The sequence below is a fragment of the Xiphophorus couchianus genome, chromosome 13 (assembly GCF_001444195.1).
Source record: "Xiphophorus couchianus chromosome 13, X_couchianus-1.0, whole genome shotgun sequence".
Lineage (NCBI taxonomy): Eukaryota > Metazoa > Chordata > Actinopteri > Cyprinodontiformes > Poeciliidae > Xiphophorus > Xiphophorus couchianus.
In genome coordinates, this window is record NC_040240.1 from 28,036,281 (window position 1) to 28,055,122 (window position 18,842).

Consider the following 18,842-nt stretch of genomic DNA (forward strand, 5'->3'; position numbering starts at 1 on the left):
ATTAAAATCACTGAGGGGTTCTTTCTCCCATCGATCAAACAGTAACTGTGAGTGAGAATTTGAACAAACCATGTGTTGGATGTGACAGCAGATACAGCAGTTTTCTGGGTTCATTGTGTTTTCTTCTGAAGCTTTAACCTGTCAAGTTAGACTCACTAATGAAGATTTTTGTCATACTTTGTGTGTGTAGCAAATACAGGAAGAGGATGTTGCTTTCATCACTGTTTTGATGATGATGTTTAAAGGAAGTCAAGAAAAATATAAAAGTATGATGAATCTTTGTCACTTTGAGAAATGAGGCCAATAAATAGGATTTAATCCAGGCCAAACGGAAGTTTGGCAGGACTTTCCTGCGGAACAGGAAAGTCCTGGAAGTAGAATATACTTCAGTAGAATATACTTGTCATGGCAGGAGCTTGTTTGGTTTGAGGCCCAACACACACACTGACATGGAGCAGTAATTGGCTCAATTACAAAAAATCAGCAGACAAACAACAACAAAAACCAGCTATTACATCCAGCATTCATTTATCTTGTAGAAGATAACCTCTCTCTAATAACCTGGCAACTTTATATCACTGCTATCAGATAAAGATATCCATAAAATCCCAAGTCCACAACACATAAAAAATGGAAAGTTATTGTTTCAGAATATCTCCTGCATCCACCATGTTCTGAGTGGCCAAACTAGTTCTTCTCTGTGATGTACTAGTATGAGTTCTACAGTGAACACACATTGCTGAACAGTTGTTATTTTTTTAGCAGTTTTCTCTTTAAACTGCCTGACGTGAGAAAAAGTTCATCTTTCTCTATTAAAACTAAAATAATCACCAACTAAAATCCGATGCAACAGGAAGGGTGAAAGTAAATATTAAACCAGACTAAACATCTGCGTAGGATTTCTAACCTTCCAGCTTCTAGGTTTTTCTTACCAGGTCATAAAACCTTCATCATACACAGATTATTTATCTACTGCTGTCATGACATAGTGACAATTTGACAAATGTAAAAATAACTATTTTTTAAGAAAAGTTACATACCGTAGCTTTAACAGGATGCACACCTGTGCAAGCATTTCACAGCAACAAATGAAACACACTGTGACATCATTTAAAGATCATTAATCAGCCAAGATATCAGGAGGAGAACTGCGTTCCTCCACAAGTACAGCTCATCTGTGGTTCTAATTCTAAGAATCCTACAGTTGAAATCCTCATACAACTTTCCTGCTGAACTACATTCACAGACTGAAAATAAAACTACTCACACCTCAAGTTCATCTATAAGTTAAATCAAGCTGCAATGAAGCACAGCACGGCCCTGTGGTGTTTGTGTTGTGTCTCATTCATTGCAGTAGTACCATTATTGAAGCCATTGATTGGCTCTGCTCTGCATAGTCTGCATTTAGCTTGATGGCAGGCAATGGAGCGCATGCTGTCCCTAGAACTGCAGTCAAATGAAAGTTGTTCTATGTTATCTCTTTACAAGGAAAAATTCTCAACTGAGATACACTGAGATACAAATAGGTTTATTTTGGAGATTCGCCTTGGAGTCTAATGACACCAGAATGAAACGCTTTGGCCATAACAACCGTTGTTACATCTGAAGAAAAAAGGGGAAGTTTGCAGCCTGAGAACACTCCAACTGAGAAGTACGGGGTGGCAGTATCATGTTGTAGGTATGCTTAGCTGCATGAGGGCCTGGTGCAGTGCACAAAAAAGCTGGAGTGGGGTTGGAAAAATTATCTCAAGGCATCACCAAGGAAGTTAACGTGTGGACCCAAATGGGTCATCCAAATGGACACCGTACTCAGCATCACACCAGATCACTTAGTGAGGGGCTTATGCACAGTAAAGTCCATGTTTTGGAATGAACGTTACAAAGTCCTGATCTCTGGATTATAGGAAATGTGTGAGAAGGTGTGAGGGCTGCTAACCTGTTCTGTCAGGGGGAGTGGGACAAAATTCCAGCAAACTATTGGGAGAAGTTTGTGGAAGGAAACCAGTAAACGTGACCTAAGTCAAACAGTGTGAAGGGAATTCTATCAAAAACCAAGAATCTAAAGGAAGTGGTAAAAAAAAAAAAAAAAGGAAAGCATTTAGTAATTCTAACTGATCTGAAAAGAAAATGTTTAATTGCAATTAATATCAAACAGAAAATACCCTTTATTAAAAGTTTACATGAATATTAACTGTATTTTTTTATATTTGTGCAAGACTCCGTGGTACTGGATATCAATTTATATTCTTCTCATCTGAATCCGTTTTTTACCAATAATCTGATGGTAAAAAAAATAAAAATCAAGACCAACAATTAGCTTCTAACTGTTGCAACAAACAAACATCTTATTCTTTTTCCAATAAACATGTTGGTTTGCCTATAGATTTATTTCAGAACCCAATCAAAAGATGCATGTGACACTTATACTTTGCAGCTCAAACGACAACACATCTGGGTACGTTTAGTTCCAAACTTTAGACTTCAATTATGGCCACAAATGAGATTAAGTGGCTGCTGTTCTGGCCCTGACAATAATTATGCAGAGATTACACAAACCGTCTCCTCGTTCTTTATAGCTGCAGCTATCCTTTAATAATGCAGTCAGTGTTTTTAGAACTTCATGTTCAGAAATAATATTCAGACTTTTGATGGGAAAGCTTCGATGGGAAATCAAAATCAATAACGTTTTTTTGCAGAAGAAAGCCTGACTCAATATAATACAGACAGGTTATAACCTGGAATATATGTAAATATTTCCAGTCTGCATCAGCCTCATCTTATTAATTATGTTGCCCAGTAGGGCTGCAGGACATTAGAAAATCATAATGAAAATGTTATTGGAAAATATTGCCTCAATCTTGACTGTTGCAATAGATAGGTGCCTTGCTGTTACCATAGCAACCAGGTTGGATTCTGATACAGTCTAGTGTCAGAGTAAAGCAAACCTCTTTAATCTTTAGCTTCATACAATAAAACTGCAATGTTTCATTATCATGACAACATAAATCCAGAGAGACAGATAGAATGACAATACTGCAGTGGGTGAGACAGAGGCAAGTGGACAGCAGCCCTCCATGAGTGTCTCTACCTGGACAGTTTTTTTGATCCTGTGGGAAGGACCGGGGTATTCTGGGGAGTACAGGTCGGTGAGAAAGAGCGAGTTGATCAGCGTGGACTTCCCCAGGCCAGATTCTCCTGCAAGACAAAGAACAGGGACAGAGTGACTGGTTTGGTTGGGAGGGAACAGAAGAATGCTCTACTGGGTTTCTAATCGCCTTCTTCAGGCCAAACTGACACAATCTGCAGATGTTTATCATCTCCATTTCTGCTGCAGTCTTCTGCAGCCAGACATTCTTCACATGTTTCAGATTCACACAGGAAATGACCCCTCTCTGCCCCCCCACCTCTCCTTCTTCTTAAATAAGCAACTGATAACATTAGGCGAGGAAAAGACAGACAGGATGGAAGGGCTGTCTGTGAGCAAATTATTTTCCTGTTCGCATTTCAGCAATCTAGTCGGAGAATCTCAGGGAGAGGGAGGAGTCAGTCGCACAGAGACGATCCCACAATCTGCTAGCTGTCTGAAGTATATTAGGGGACAGAGTATGATCGGATGCATAATATTTTGAAGCAGCTGCGGTGGAGATAAACACAGTGACACATAAAACCCGGAGAGCATGGCGGTGGTAAGCCAACAGCCTCAGCAGGGCGTCCTGGGTGGAGTGCAGGGCGAGCTGCTAAACAAAAGCTCTACTGTGAGCGGAGGAGCAGCCAGAAAGCAGCCTGGCCTGGGAGCCAACAGGCTGCTGCTGACCTTTACAAGTGGTCAGTCTGAGGCCAACAGGGGCCACAGCTGCCAGCAGCTCAGCCCATCAACACCCTATGAACAGTGAAAATAAATGGGAAGAAGATGGAAAAAAACAAAAACAAAAACAAAGGAATCTTTCTCTAACCAGTCCAGAGTTAGAAATATTTTCCAGAAAGGGCAGTCACATTTATCTTCCAGCAGAGTGGCTCAGAAATGACAACTGGCTGCTGATCAAACCGTCAAAATGACTAAACTATGTCTGACTTTACACATGCTTTACACTGTGGACTGATACAGGACCAAAGAGACTCTTTGTGTTGGAGAAAAATGAATTAAATGTCTAAAAATAGTAATGTTTCCAGTACAAATGTGTGTAAATCTTTGTGTTTTTTCAACATTAGCAGAGTAATTGTGGTGTTTCCATTAAAAACGAAATCTGATTAAAATCCCATATGAATAAGCTTGTTCATATGGTAAGTTATTAAACCCAGGGCAGTGACGGATGTAAACAGTTACTTCAGATAGTATATTCATAATTCATCATGGTGTTAGCGCTCATCATCAATCAGCCAATCAGAGGAGATGTCGGCGTTTTATTCAGGGGTTGGAGCAACAAGCCTCTTATAGTTGGGAGAAGCTACATTTTGGGAAATTGTAGTTGATGATTTTACAGAAAAATTATAGACTCAACATGTTGGAATGACATGCAACTTTTTATGAACTGTGATGCTGTGAGAGCTCTGCAGGAGCCAGCAGCAGATCTTCCGAAAAAAACCCAAAAAAACCCATCATCCTAATACTACTTCCTGTCATCTTTGTTGTTTCTGCCAGTAGTGACATCCAGCGGTTGATCATGTGACTCGTGTGATGTGAAAAAAAATGCTTTTATTGCAGTATTGTGAAATACCTATTTTTGATATGGCTGAAAAACCACCTCATCCTATTGTAAAAACTTTTTAAAAAGCTAAGTTTTGCTAAACTGCCATGTTTCAAATAAGTAGTTTTATCTTTGTAATTTCAATTTGCAGAGTTCTATGGTTAATGGAAACCCAGCTTTTGAAAATGTTTGGTTCCAACAATCATACAGGTGGAGTTCCCAGGAAGTCTTCATGCAGCAGAGATGAGATAGATGTGAGGAGGTTAGTTTCATTGAGCTCTTATTAGGCCTAACTAAGTTTGTTGAGCAATTAATTGTCTCAAAAATTATTGCGATAAACAACAATATTGTTTGAAGACCGTTTTAAACTGATGTAATGGTAATGACGTAATAATGTCATGACAGCACATCCTGCCAAAAATAAATACACGTTATTTTCAAAACAACACTTAACACTGGAACTGTAAACAAAATTAACAAAAGAACCAAAAACAAAAATAAAATGGTCTCTCAGTCTCCATTAACAAAAGATGCACTTGAATTAAAACTAAACACAAAATAAAACCAAAGTGGAAATAAAATTTCAACCAACAGAATATAGATGATGAAGTCTGCATACTATATATATATATATATACACTGCTCAAAAAAATAAAGGGAACACTTAAACAACACAATATAACTCCAAGTAAATCAAACTTCTGTGAAATCAAACTGTCCACTTAGGAAGCAACACTGATTGACAATCAATTTCACCTGCTGTTGTGCAAATGGAATAGACAACAGGTGGAAATTATTGGCAATTAGCAAGACACACTCAATAAAGGAGTGGTTCTGCAGTTGGGACCACAGACCACTTCTCAGTACCTATGCTGTCTGGCTGATGTTTTGGTCAGTTTTGAATGTTGGTGGTGCTTTCACACTCGTGGTAGCATGAGACGGACTCCACAACCCACACAAGTGGCTCAGGTAGTGCAGCTCATCCAGGATGGCACATCAATGCGAGCTGTGGCAAGAAGGTTTGCTGTTACCGCTACCAGGAGACGTGGAGGAGGCCGTAGGAGGGCAACAACCCAGCAGCAGGACCGCTACCTCCACCTTTGTGCAAGAAGGAACAGGAGGAGCACTGCCAGACCCCTGCAAAATGACCTCCAGCAGGCCACAAATGTGCATGTGTCTGCACAAACGGTTAGAAACAGACTCCATGAGGTTGGTATGAGGGCCCGACGTCCACAGATGGGGGTTGTGCTCACAGCCCAACACCGTGCAGGACGCTTGGCATTTGCCAGAGAACACCAGGATTGGCAAATTCGCCACTGGCGCCTTGTGCTCTTCACAGATGAAAGCAGGTTCACACTGAGCACATGTGACAGACGTGACAGAGTCTGGAGACGCCGTGGAGAGCGGTCTGCTGCCTTCAACATCCTTCAGCATGACCGGTTTGGCAGTGGGTCAGTAATGGTGTGGGGTGGCATTTCTTTGGAGGGCTGCACAGCCCTCCATGTGCTCGCCAGAGGTAGCCTGACTGCCATTAGGTACCGAGATGAGATCCTCAGACCCCTTGTGAGACCATATGCTGGTGCGGTTGGCCCTGGGTTCCTCCTAATGCAGGACAATGCTAGACCTCATGTGGCTGGAGTGTGTCAGCAGTTCCTGCAAGATGAAGGCATTGAAGCTATGGACTGGCCAGCCCGTTCCCCAGACCTGAATCCGATTGAGCACATTTGGGACATCATGTCTCGCTCCATCCACCGTCACGTTGCACCACAGACTGTCCAGGAGTTGGCGGATGCTTTAGTCCAGGTCTGGGAAGAGATCCCTCAGGAGACCATCCGCCACCTCATCAGGAGCATGCCCAGGCGTTGTAGGGAGGTCATACAGGCACGTGGAGGCCACACACAATACTGAGCCTCATTTTGACTTGTTTTAGGACATTACATTAAAGTTGGATCAGCGTGTAGTGTTATTTCACTTTAATTTTGTGTGTGGCTCCAAATCCAGGCCTCCATTGGTTAATAAATTTGATTTCCATTGATGATTTTTGTGTGATTTTGTTGTCAGCACATTCAACTTTGTACAGAACAAAGTATTCAATGAGAATATTTCTTTCATTCAGATCTAGGATGTGTTATTTGAGTGTTCCCTTTATTTTTTTGAGCAGTGTATTAAAAAAAAAGAAAAAAATAATTTTATATTTTTACAAGAAAGAAATGTAATATTCTCTGTTGGTGAAAAGGCATAAAATTTAAAGTGAAAAAAAGGATCATCTTCCATGATTAGAGGCATAAATCCCCAACTGAGATATTCACTGATATTATAAAGTCTGACTTTTGCATCAAAAATGCCAGATGTCCTCCAACACTGAGGTGGTAAATTTATGAAATATTAACTTCTTCTGGTAGGGCCAGTTTAATATGGATATATTTTCTTAAAAAATGATAAACCCTAAATGAAATGATCATCTGAAAACTGCGTTTAGCTTTCTTTGATATTAACATCTGTTTGTTGATCTGAACTATTTAAGAAAGACAAAATAATAAAACAGAAAAACTGCTTAAGAAGCCAATCCATTTTTACAGCCCTCCATGCGACCGGCTGACTCCCGTCAGTTTATAACTTGCAGTTTTTATATGAAGAACGTTTTTGAGTTTCTCCCATCACTCTGTGTCCTGCAGGAGGAGGAGCTGTCTCAGAGAGCTGACCGAGGCTCACTTCGCAGCCAGCTTGCCTCCTTTAAAGGAAATTTCCAGCAGCTGTGTAAACCATGTGGGTTTATCCCAAAGCTCTGTTTGCTATTCAGCAGGATGGTGGAGGGAAAGTAGGAAAATCCTGCCTAAGGGAGGGACTGCCTTGATTCATTCCTCTTCTAGGATTGTAACATGCAGGTGATGTAAAGACGGAATGAAAGGGAAACTTTAGAGTGTTTAACGTGGTAAGCTGTCACCTTTTCCCCACAACTGCATTTACAAATGCCACTTTCCATTTAAAATATGCAAGAATAACTCTGACGTTTTTCAGCAAAGGCATCAATTTGTGTTGTTTAAGTGATGCAGTAACAAAACTGTCAACTAGGAACCAGGCTCCAGCTGCAGTGGGCAACATCTAGGTCAGACTCTGCCAACATAGAAAATCACTGCCAAGAATTTACTTTGACTAACAAATGGCTCTGTCCCACTTACACTTGTTGGCTCAGCCAAAGTTCCAGCACTGAGAGAGTAAATATTTGGAACCCTTACAGCTTGGAACAGTGGTTCTATTAGAAGCAGTGCATTTAAGCACACCTGCAGGACTTTGTCATTCCCTCCAGGATGTCACAATGTGTTTTTGAGATTGTTGCAGTCTAAAAGTGCAGATTTTGCAGCACCTCTTTGAAAAAGTTGCAGTCAAAGTAGTGATTTTTTAAGCTTTATGTTTGCCATAATATGGTCTTACAGAAAAGTTTAAATTACTGCACATAATCCCCCGCCACCCCCAAAAAAGGATTTTAATATAGTTAATATTTAAAATGCAAGTAACATTTTCAAGTGTCTTCTAGAAAAAGCACCTAAATCTAAATAAAAGCATATCTTGAGGAATTGTCAAAGTGTAAAAGGAAAAAAAGTTAAAGTTTTTGCTTTTTTCCAGCAGTAAAATTTGAGATAAAAGTATCACTCATGCTTTCATCTCACAGGTTCAGCTTTCAAGAAAGGCAATGAAACGGGAAGTTCCATTTGAAGGGGCCAAAGGGATTGGTCAAAATTCAGCCAAGTTGCAGTGATTGGTCAGAAAAGAAGGAAGTAAAAAAAAACACTACGGTGATTGGTCACATTTCCTGAAAAGTTGCAAAGACTGGTGAGAACTGCAAGATTCTTCATTTTACTATTGTCTTCTGTTTGTTCAGTGAGGGAATCAATATGATTAAATGCAGTTACTGTGCAGTTCAGTAACACAAATCACACTTATTTATGTGACTGGTGTCCTGAAGAAACATGTTTCAAATGGGAATGTTTTTCAGGAGTGACTTATGTGCTGTGAGGCTGTGATTGTTGTGTCATGCACTCACAGCCCTACAATTAGCTATAAAATATGTAATACATAGCTTTTATCATCACTTTTATTGTTATCACAATATTACTAGAAAATATCATGCTAAAACTTTAAGTCCATATTGCCCAGCCCTAATTTAAGGTTATGATCAGAAATCCAGTCTATGTAAAGGGGAATAGACCCGGAAGATGGAACAAAGAAGAAAACTCAGAAACTCTGAATGAATGCATGTTCAAGATGAAGACTCTATGATCGTGCACTAGCAGGTTCATGGTTCTGTGTTAAACAGCTGCTAATATTATTAAACTCTAAGGTTCCTAGTTTTGCAGCCGCCTGGAGAACATTTCTCAGAAAGAAAACTAAACTTTGTCCCTTTCACAGTAGTATTTTCCCAAAACTGAAAGAACCAAACTCAATTTTTAAATGTATAAAAAAATTTACCTGATACAAGAAGGGAGTTTTTGCCACAATTTATTATTTCTGGAATATTTTCCTCAGAATTTCACAACATCTCATAAAGCCTACACCCATCAGGTCCCATCAGAGCTGATGTTCAGGAACATCAGCTCCTTCAATGGCTTTTCTAATAATACTGCTGTTCATATTACATACTGCTCATAAAATAATAACATGTTTCCTGAGAGAACAGCAGGGGAAACTCCAGAGCTACATGCACAAACAGAGGAATGAGTTCCACTGAGACCAGATTCTTAACCCTGAGGCAACAAGCTACTGGAACTCCTGGGCCTTTAGCACAGGATGTGACATCGTGTGGCCATTCGGTGCCGTTTCCTGTTCAGGTAGCAGCATACAACAGGAGAGAAAGGAAAGGCCAGACAGGAGGACCTCCTGTTGAATAAGCTGACCAGGCGTTGACTTTCAGGGCATGAATGGAATGACAGGAAGTCTCCTCCCTCTATATAATTTAAATGAGACGGATAATCACATACACAAAACACACACACACGTCTTTCTATAATCACAAGAACTTTGCATTGACTTTGTATTATTTCTACAACCTAAGCCTGACTCTTACCCTAAACCCCAACCATTACCAGTACACGCCCAACCCTAAGCCTGACCTAAACTCAGTTCAGACCTCAGTCCTAAACCTAACCTCTAATCCAAATAAAGCACTAAATAAAGCAATAAAGCAAATAAGAGCATCCAGTCCCCACAATGTGGTATTTGTTAGGAAAATGGTTGACACAGTGTCTCAAAAATAAACACCATACCCACACACATACACCCCCCCCACACATGCCCACACACAGAGACAGAAAAGAGTGGGTTCAACAAACATCATTGTTGACAGATGGTGTTGTCTTTTGCAAAGTAAAATTACATTAGCATTTCCACCTGACACACAGCTGTATTCAGACTTGGATCAATGGCACATATGCTACTTTTAATAATAAAAAATTCTGTTGGGTCAGTCCTCCAAATCACTGATTTCAGGTGTTCCAGTCCAGGTGAAGAAAATCCAGCATCTAGACCTACAGCCTGCTTCCACTATCATCTGTGAAAGAATGAGTCCATGGTACCATGAGATCAGTAAAGTGCGGTCAGGGGAGGCAGGTGAGGCAGACTTGGATCTAAGATAGAGTATATCTTAGAATATAAGATCATTTATATTGCTATAATCACCAGGTGGTTTGTACTATTTATTTTTCATTTAGCTTAACCAATTTTGATCATTTTTTCTTCAAATTTGCTGAAGTTTTGCAATTTCCCATTCAAATGCTCAGAAGCGCAGCTGATGAGGCAGCAGCGAGTTGAGCCGAGCCGAGTTTAACCTCTCGCTAACTGTGCTGGCTGCCATTTGATGAGAGCATGTTCCTCCTGTCTGTACGTCGCCAATAAAATGGTTAAAGAACATTTAATATATGACCTGATTTTCCATAATTTAGCTTATGTATATAATGTACAGTGTTTTTTGTCACCAACTGTGTGTGTAACATGTTTCGTGTGCTGAGCAGCGATCAGAAATGACAGAGAACAGATTTGAGGTGAGGCAGGCAGTTCTCCTGCCTCATGGCAGGGGGCGCTCATGATCCCAGACATTGGTCTTATGACTCCACGGCTGCAGAGTAAGAGTCAGCGACCTAGATATTTTTGTGCAGAATGAGTAAGACAGCAATAAAATTTCTTTTGTTTAGTTTATTAATGAAATATACATTTTGTGGGCTACAGTTTGCACGTGTAAAGAATGCAGAAAAGCAACAACCCACAAACTGCTGTGTTCGATTAGCCAATAATAGCAGCGGTAGCTATAATCTACCACAGTGTTCACTTATCCCCCCTCCACGCCCCTCCCCCCCAAAAAAACAAACAAACAAAAAAACACATTAAGCCTAAAATCATAATACTGAAACGGACTGAATGTTCTGTTCTTTGTGTGGGAAATATTTCCATATGTAGACAATAACATGCAGGGGGTCTATCTTTGTAAACCTGATTCTGATTAAGTCAATGCCTCACCAGCTATGAACCTCACCACATGTCACTGCATGAGATGCGTACAATAAGTCCAGTATTAAGGCTTCCTCACTACCAAATACTCCACAGTCAGCTGTTAGCTACACTATAACAAAGTAGAGGTGAGTGGAAGCAACAGGCACTCAGCCATCAGCTGGTCGGCCATGTAAAACCAGAGAGTGGTCAGCACACAGGTCAGCTGCTACTGTCCTCCAACCTCCAAGCAGTCTTCAGATTAGCTCAAGAATAATTAATAGAGACCTTTTTGGAATAACTTTCTATGACCAAGCTGCTGCAAAGTTGATGATGTGAGTTTTTATTTTGAAAAGTAAGTGAGGCCTGTCATGCTCAATTTTGCTGGACGCTAAATTGTTCCAGAAGTTATTGCGATAAATGATAATCTTGTTGTTTGTAGACCATTTTTAAGAAACATAACGGTAATGGCAAAATAATAATGCAAGAACACATTCTAAAAGATCAGTAAACTTTAAATTCTAATGATCATTTAACACTAGAAGACATTTTAAATGTCCAAAATAAACAAACAAAAAAACAGATAAAATGATTTTTGAAGTCGTTGTAAACAAAACTGTCCTTCAAAAAAGGGCTAGTTGAGACCAAAGCACCAAACTGAAGACTTTTATCATCCAATTTTTGGTAGAAAGAGAGAAAAAAGAGGAACGACAAATCAAAAATTATTCAGAATGCAAACAATTAATTGATTTATTGATTATTGTGACAGGCCAAAGGGGCGTGGCTTAAGTTCACCAAATGAGCACCATGTGTTATTGTCCATTTATCATTATCGAGGCGAACTGCTCAATATATCATGATATTGTCATAGGTCATATGGCCCAGCCCTAGTCTGTGGGGAACAACAGCTGCAAAGGTTATTACTTGAGCCACAGGCTGACTTTCTGTTTGCAGCTGTTAGTGTTGCATAATCATATAGAATGATATGGCACAATAAACCCAAACCCTTCTGTGACATTATTTTGTTTGGTTGAAACATGTAGACAACCAAACACAGATGAATACAGATGTACTCACCCACAACCATCAGAGTGAACTCAAAGCCTCTCTTCACTGACTTCCTGTAAACTTGGTTGGGGAGATTAGCAAAACCCACGTAGCCCTCCAGGTTCTTCTGTTGCTGTAGATTGAATTTACACACATACATTTCAATTTTTCTCCAAAGCCAAAAACTACAGTTGACAAAATGACCAGACATTCAAAAATCTCAAGGAGCGTTTCATACAGATGACACTTAATTTTGTACAGTTGTTAAATAATAAGTAAAGACCTGGTCTTAGACCAACACAAAGCTGAAGATAATGGCAAACTAGAAAAAAAATGATGGCGTTTAATAAATTTGTCACAAACAGAAATGTGAAAAGTATGGTGTGAGTTTGTATTTAGGCCTTCTGCACATATATTACATGAACAACTTGTGCAAAAATGACATCTACAAAGGTTTGGGGTTATTTTTCTGCTAGCTTAGCACATCAGCAGATCAAAACCTTTGCTCATTTTTCTTAGCAAGATAGCTCAATCTTAGGTTGGATGTCTGTAAGAATCAAACTCCTTTCCATTGACTCCCAGTTAGATTTAGGTTTGAACTTTGACTGGGCCATTCTAACACAAGATGGACCTGAACCATGCCAGTGTTTCTGTGGCTGGTGGTCCTGTTGGAAGGTGAACCACTGACCCAGTCTCTAAGCAGTTCTCTTCAATGATTATCCTGTATTTAGCTCCTTCCTGTCAACGCTGTCCAGCTTTCTTGTCCCTTCCCCAAGCATGGTGCTTGGTTACTTGGTGATGTGTTCAGGGTGTTAAACAGTGTTGGATTTCCTCCTCATGGAGCTGCATGTTGGCCAAAAAGTTCCATTTTAGTTTCATTTGACCAGGATGTTTTTCCACATGTTTGCGGACATGTGATGGACAGATGACCAGCATCACATCACATTGTCCACTTCCCTCATTAATGCTCTCCTTGTCCAGCTTGTCAGTATAGGTGGACGTCATTATCTTTGCAGATATGCAGGTGGTCCATCCTCCCTCCACGGATGGTTGACTGATCAGACATGTTCTGAGCCTGGAATGTTGCTTAACACCCAATGCTGCTTTAAACTTCTCTATATGTGTGCAGGGTTCTTGGTCTCTATGGTTCCGTTTGTCCTCTGATGTTCTCTAACAAACATCTGAGGTCAGAAATAGAACAGCTGAGTTTGTACTGTAATTAAATTGTATCCAGTTAGACTATTTACTTATTGGGAGTCGATTACACTGGACTTTTAATAACGAGTAAAATTGGATAAATACAAATACATGCCACACTTTTCAATGTTTCTTTACCAAAAGACAACAACAACAAAACACTAAAATCATGTATTCTTTTCCATCCATCATAACATTTGAAAACTTTTACAAAGTAGTTTTGGGGCAGGTGATCTTTGATCTCACTAAAACAAGAGTGATGTACTTACAGCTGGTTGGATAGCAGACGGATGGAGAGCAAGGCAGCAGTGAAGGTGGCAGATCCAGGACACATAAAAACAAGAATAAAGGAAAGAATTAGGGCAACAAATCGTCTTTTATCCTTAATCTCTATGAGCACTTATGAATATTTCTACAGGATTTGAAGTATGTAGTAAAAAATTTTTTATTCCTTTCCTTTTTTTTTTTTACATACTAGTTAAACTGACACAATGTTATGACAGTATGAGACAGATAAAGCTCCTCCACTTCCTCCCTGTGGTCCTACTGAGCATTCCTTTGACTTGTTAGAGCAGAGACTGGTGAGCAAGATGCTATGGAATATTCTAGATTAGTTTCTAAATGCAACAAAACTTCATATTGTATATACAAATATGGCACTGCATTTAGAACTATTCTATGAATGTAGCTCTAAGATAAAACATAAAATGTCTTGTTCTGGTATCACAGCTAAAAAAAAAAGGTTGACACACATTCACACTGAATTAAATGAAGTACTTTGGTTTCTGGTAATTTTGCATGACTGAAAGACTTTTAACTGGTTTCTAAATTGAAACTCAACCACTTTTAGAACAGCCGTTCTGCCTGACAGCTTCAAAGTGCTAACTGTGGCCCTCTCCACACTGCTTCCTGTTCGTTGCTCATAGTTTAAACTGAAACTGCATGCAAATACCGCAGAGAGAAGCATATTTCTACAAAAAATAAGAATGAAGACACAGTATGTTCTCTTACACCTAACATGACTGAAAAGTTCCGTTTACATTCACAAAGTGTTTGATGAGAAGCCTCTACTTCTGCAGCGCAGCAAGCTGCTGTCTGTAACCATTGGTAAATGAGTGAGCTTGGTGAATGAGTGAGCTTGGTGAATGTCATCCCAGACAGAGAAGTGTTTTGAGCTGACTCTGTTTGTTTCAGCAGCGCTGCACAGCATCAGCAGCTCCCACTACCATGTTAATCAGAGGAACACATGGTGCTTACAGGAGGGACATGCTCCTGAGCTAAGATTTTACCACAAAAATTAAATCAGCGCAGGAAGGCGTTGAGGCCGTAAAGCAAGGTGCACTCTGCTGAAGAAGTGGAAACTATGTGGGAAGGCAGTCCCGGAAGCCTGAGTCTGAGTCTGGCTGGGTTCAGGTCCAGAGAGCAGTGAGCTGCAGCAGAGAGGAGAGAGATTCTCTCACACACACCAACCAGCTTCCCACGACCCTGACACAGCTCCAGCATTCCACACATCCTCCTGCTCTGGAGGTTCATCCAAACCTCTCAGCCCATCCAACACACTCTGCTCCAAAGAACCACCCAGAATTCCTCAACCGGATTTTCATCCTAACATGGGAATAAAAACAGGAGATTCTCCAGGAAATTTATTTGATGAATTTCCTACAGCAGACTTCGGATATCCTGAGCCTGTCCTGGGGCAGGAAATATCCCCAAAGATAGGGCTGGACAATAAATCAATAAAAATATATATAGCAATACATAGAATATTTAATATATAGGATATTGACTGAACTCTGATCCAGAACTGCACAGCATTCTGGGGGATGTAGGCAAAAACAGACTTTAGCTGGTCAACCTCTCACTGCCAACTAAGAAAGTGGTAACAACTACCTCATGCACTCTTTGGTTACCTAGCAACAACTTGTTGAGTAACTTGCAAAGCAGCAGTTTCAGGTTTTACCTCAGAAGTGCTTCAAAATATATTTTAAAAAATGGTGTTGAGGGAAAACTGTGGATAAAACAGGAAAGGTCTATTAGCTCAATATTGCATTGAATAATGTAACAGCATTCTATGCCTAGTAAAATATTTATTTTCTTATTACACGTGGAATTAAATTATTTGTTTATTTGCATTTTTACATATTTCTAATGTTGTATGAAATAAGACAGTAATATAGAAAAGCCAAATTTTTATCCAAGTTAATCAATTAACCATCAAACTATCCAACAGAATCAACGATTACTAAAATAATTGTAAGTCACAGCTATAAAGAAATCTAAACATGACCAGAAATAAGGAGAACATGATCCACACCCCAGCTGGTGTTTGGAGCTATAATTAGGTAAAGTGTTGTGCCTTGCAGAGCTCCACAGACCTGTAAAACATGTCACTCGTGTTTGCATACCAAAACCATTTCTCTCATTATTCTGGCATGATTCATCGAAAGGCTCCAACACTCCCAGTGTTGTTGTGTCTCAACTGCTGGGTGTTGCAGAATGAACCAGGATGAGCATCGCGTTGCTGCTGTCAGCCACAGATCATCATGCTGGGCTGGATGAGTCTGATCAAACATGTGACCATCAGGACTCTTTTCTACAGGAGCTAACATTGCTATGGCCAAGAAACTTGGGGATTATCTGTATAAAGAATTTATATGGATTCTTTGTTTTAATAGAAAAAACTGGAGCTAAACACTGGACTGAATTCCAATTTAAAAAGATTAAAAATATAACAACTGTAAACAACTCTCTGATCTGCTAAGGCTGCATTAGATCTGCTGGGTGGAGGAAATCTAATGTAGATGTGAACCATCCTGCTACTGCATGTAGAGACAGAAGAAATTATCTCTGATGCACAGAGACGTGACTACACTCCAACAATCAGAGCAGGAACCCAACCCAGCTCAGCGGACCCGACTCAGCCACCACCTCCTCTTGGCATTAGCCTGCCGTGTCACCTGATACTCCATGTGTAGCTGGCAGGCGGCCTGACCTATCCATCTGCATTGTCAGTCTCTCTGTACAGTAGACACACACACAGACACACACAGCATGCTGCTTGGATCCAGCTCTGTTTTCCATGATATAACTGGGTATTTATTCTCCTCCATGCTGTGGCTCAGAACTGCTCTTTCTCTTTTCTCCTAACAGCATTTTAACTGGATCATTTAATGAATCAATGTCATTGTCTTTAAACAAAAACAGAAACTTTTGTTCCTGTCAATTGAGTAATGCACCTGACATCACAGAGACTTGCCCCAGTGCAGCAGACTGACCTGTTTCTCCACATGGTTTCTCACCACACACTGACAAATTCTACGTTTCACTATCTATAACCAGCAGGGCGGCTGCACTTGTTAAATGAATGTCTGGTGCTTCTCTAGTAACACACGTCTGCAAACAAAAGATGTCATGGCTCCTTTGAATTGTCTTGCTTCATGGTGGCGGGCGCTATGAGGAGTTAGCAAGTTTAGCAATGTGTAGGTGCTTCACAAAGAAGACATGGACGGCAATAGCTGGATGGGATATTATGCAGAACAGGAAGGAAGCCATCTGATGGACGATGCTTAGTCAACACGGTCACTTACAAGCAACCATGTTAATACCACAGCAGTAAGAATATAAGAGACAAAAGACAAATAATTATAATCAAATGCTTTTTTTTTTTTTTTTTTTTTGCTCAGCTCAAAGCAAAACCAGCATTCTTGTGGGACTCCTGAACACCACAGCCTAAGTGTTCCTAGTCACTGAATTTGAACTAAATGGAAACCAATGCAATCCATCCAATAGACACTGTCCATCAGATGGGTTCATACCTGCTCTACCAGGTATGACGTTTTCTCAACACCTAAATTTCAGAATTGTGTTCATCTGGTTAGGAACATGAAACAATTTCCATCCAACTGTCATGCAAATTTTGAGCCAAGTTATAAAATTTCACAAAAACAAAAAAATAATTTAAAAATACAAATTAGTCATGTTTCCTGCAGTGATTCAATCAGGCTACACAAAGCGTAACTACATTAGATGACGCTACGCATGGCTGTAATAAACAAGTAAATGTTTGCAAAGTCAGAACTTATTCACCATAGAAGTCTGATCCAGGTAAAACTGAATATATAAGAAAGGAATGCAGGTCATGAACAGGCCTACTTAAAGTCCTAAGTTTAACCTAATTGAGATGTTGACCTTAGCAGGCATATCATACTTGAGAACCTTTCAATGCTGCTGAATTAAAACTATTCTGCAAAAAAGAATAGTTTTAGACCAAAATTACCCCACAGTTATACAAAAAAACTGTTTCCAATTCAAAAACACTTGATAGAAAGATCGACTTGTACGAGCTTTTACACTTTCACAACAGAGCAAGCAAGAACAAACCACTTGAAATCTGAAATTTCTAAATACTTAAGTTACCTTCACCTGCTAATAAAAAAAAAAAGTTTGATGATCTCAAAGAAAAACAAAAAGAAAAACCGTAAATGGGCAATAGAATGGTATTCAAGTGTTTCATGGGTGGGCTTAGCCCCCAGTGTTTAAGGATCCTAGCACCGCCTCTGGATCAAAGCATTAGACACAGATACCGCTGAGAACAACGCCGCTTCCGCACGTTGCTAAACTTACTCCAGTCTGTGGATCCTGACAGCTCTTCTCAATTAGGTCCGGTTTGACTTTATTTCCAACGAATGGGCCTTGTTCTGAAGTATTACTCAGAAGGAAAACAATACTTCTGAATGGACGGTTCGTGTGAATTCCGATTATTTAAGGTCTAAAAAGAAGTGACGGAGCAGTTTCATGAAGAGAGAGCGGCAGGAAACTGCTTCTGACATGTTGCCAAACAGCTATACATGCCAATCATTTATACATGTCTCACTAACATGTCTGTTCAACAGCATTAAGCTGAAGTAACGACAACTAACATGTATTCTCCAGCATTTTGTTCAACGAAGTTAGGAAACAGTTCGCTAAAGAGACAGGCACTACCAAAAAGTCCGTCCTAAACAAAGCTCTAGGGCAAAAAAACAGCTTCCCAAAGCTGAGAAAACTCACCCATTATGTCGCCGTTCCCCTCCACTTCACCAGCCAGGACTTCTGAGCTTGACATTCCCTCTGAAAGAAAAAAACACTCCCAATAACTCACTGAACCAGTATGAGTGGCACGCTTGCACTACGCCAATTGCTGTACGTAAAGGACGTGATTCACACGAGACCGTCAAAGCAAAAATGCGTACGCGCTCAAGAGAGTAACAGCGGCAAGTTATCGCGAGATTTTTATGAACCCAAATATCACTTTAAAAAACTCCACAACTAATATTAGTTCAATAGGATGATAAACATAGCTAAACTAAGGCACTGTAAAACTGGTAAAGTTTGCACAAATGTTTTCATAAGATTCAGGCTCATCTGGAGAAAAACAAAATCTATTCATCAGCGCCA

The 18,842-nt window shown here is 40.0% G+C and overlaps 1 protein-coding gene across 2 annotated transcripts in view; it reads right to left on the minus strand.

The window, feature by feature from the left end:
• LOC114156131 (septin-7-like) overlaps nt 1-18,613 on the minus strand; it is a 34,196-nt gene extending 15,583 nt beyond the window's left edge. For both annotated transcript variants that reach the window (XM_028036389.1, XM_028036388.1), the window contains exons 1-4: nt 18,456-18,613; nt 18,246-18,247; nt 12,240-12,342; nt 3,089-3,195 (exon numbers count right to left, since the gene is read on the minus strand). In XM_028036389.1, coding sequence (XP_027892190.1) covers nt 3,089-3,195; nt 12,240-12,342; nt 18,246-18,247; nt 18,456-18,510 — 267 coding nt within the window. In that variant the 5' untranslated portion in view covers nt 18,511-18,613. The remainder of the gene's footprint in view (nt 1-3,088; nt 3,196-12,239; nt 12,343-18,245; nt 18,248-18,455) is intronic.
• Between the last annotated feature and the right edge of the window lie 229 nt (nt 18,614-18,842).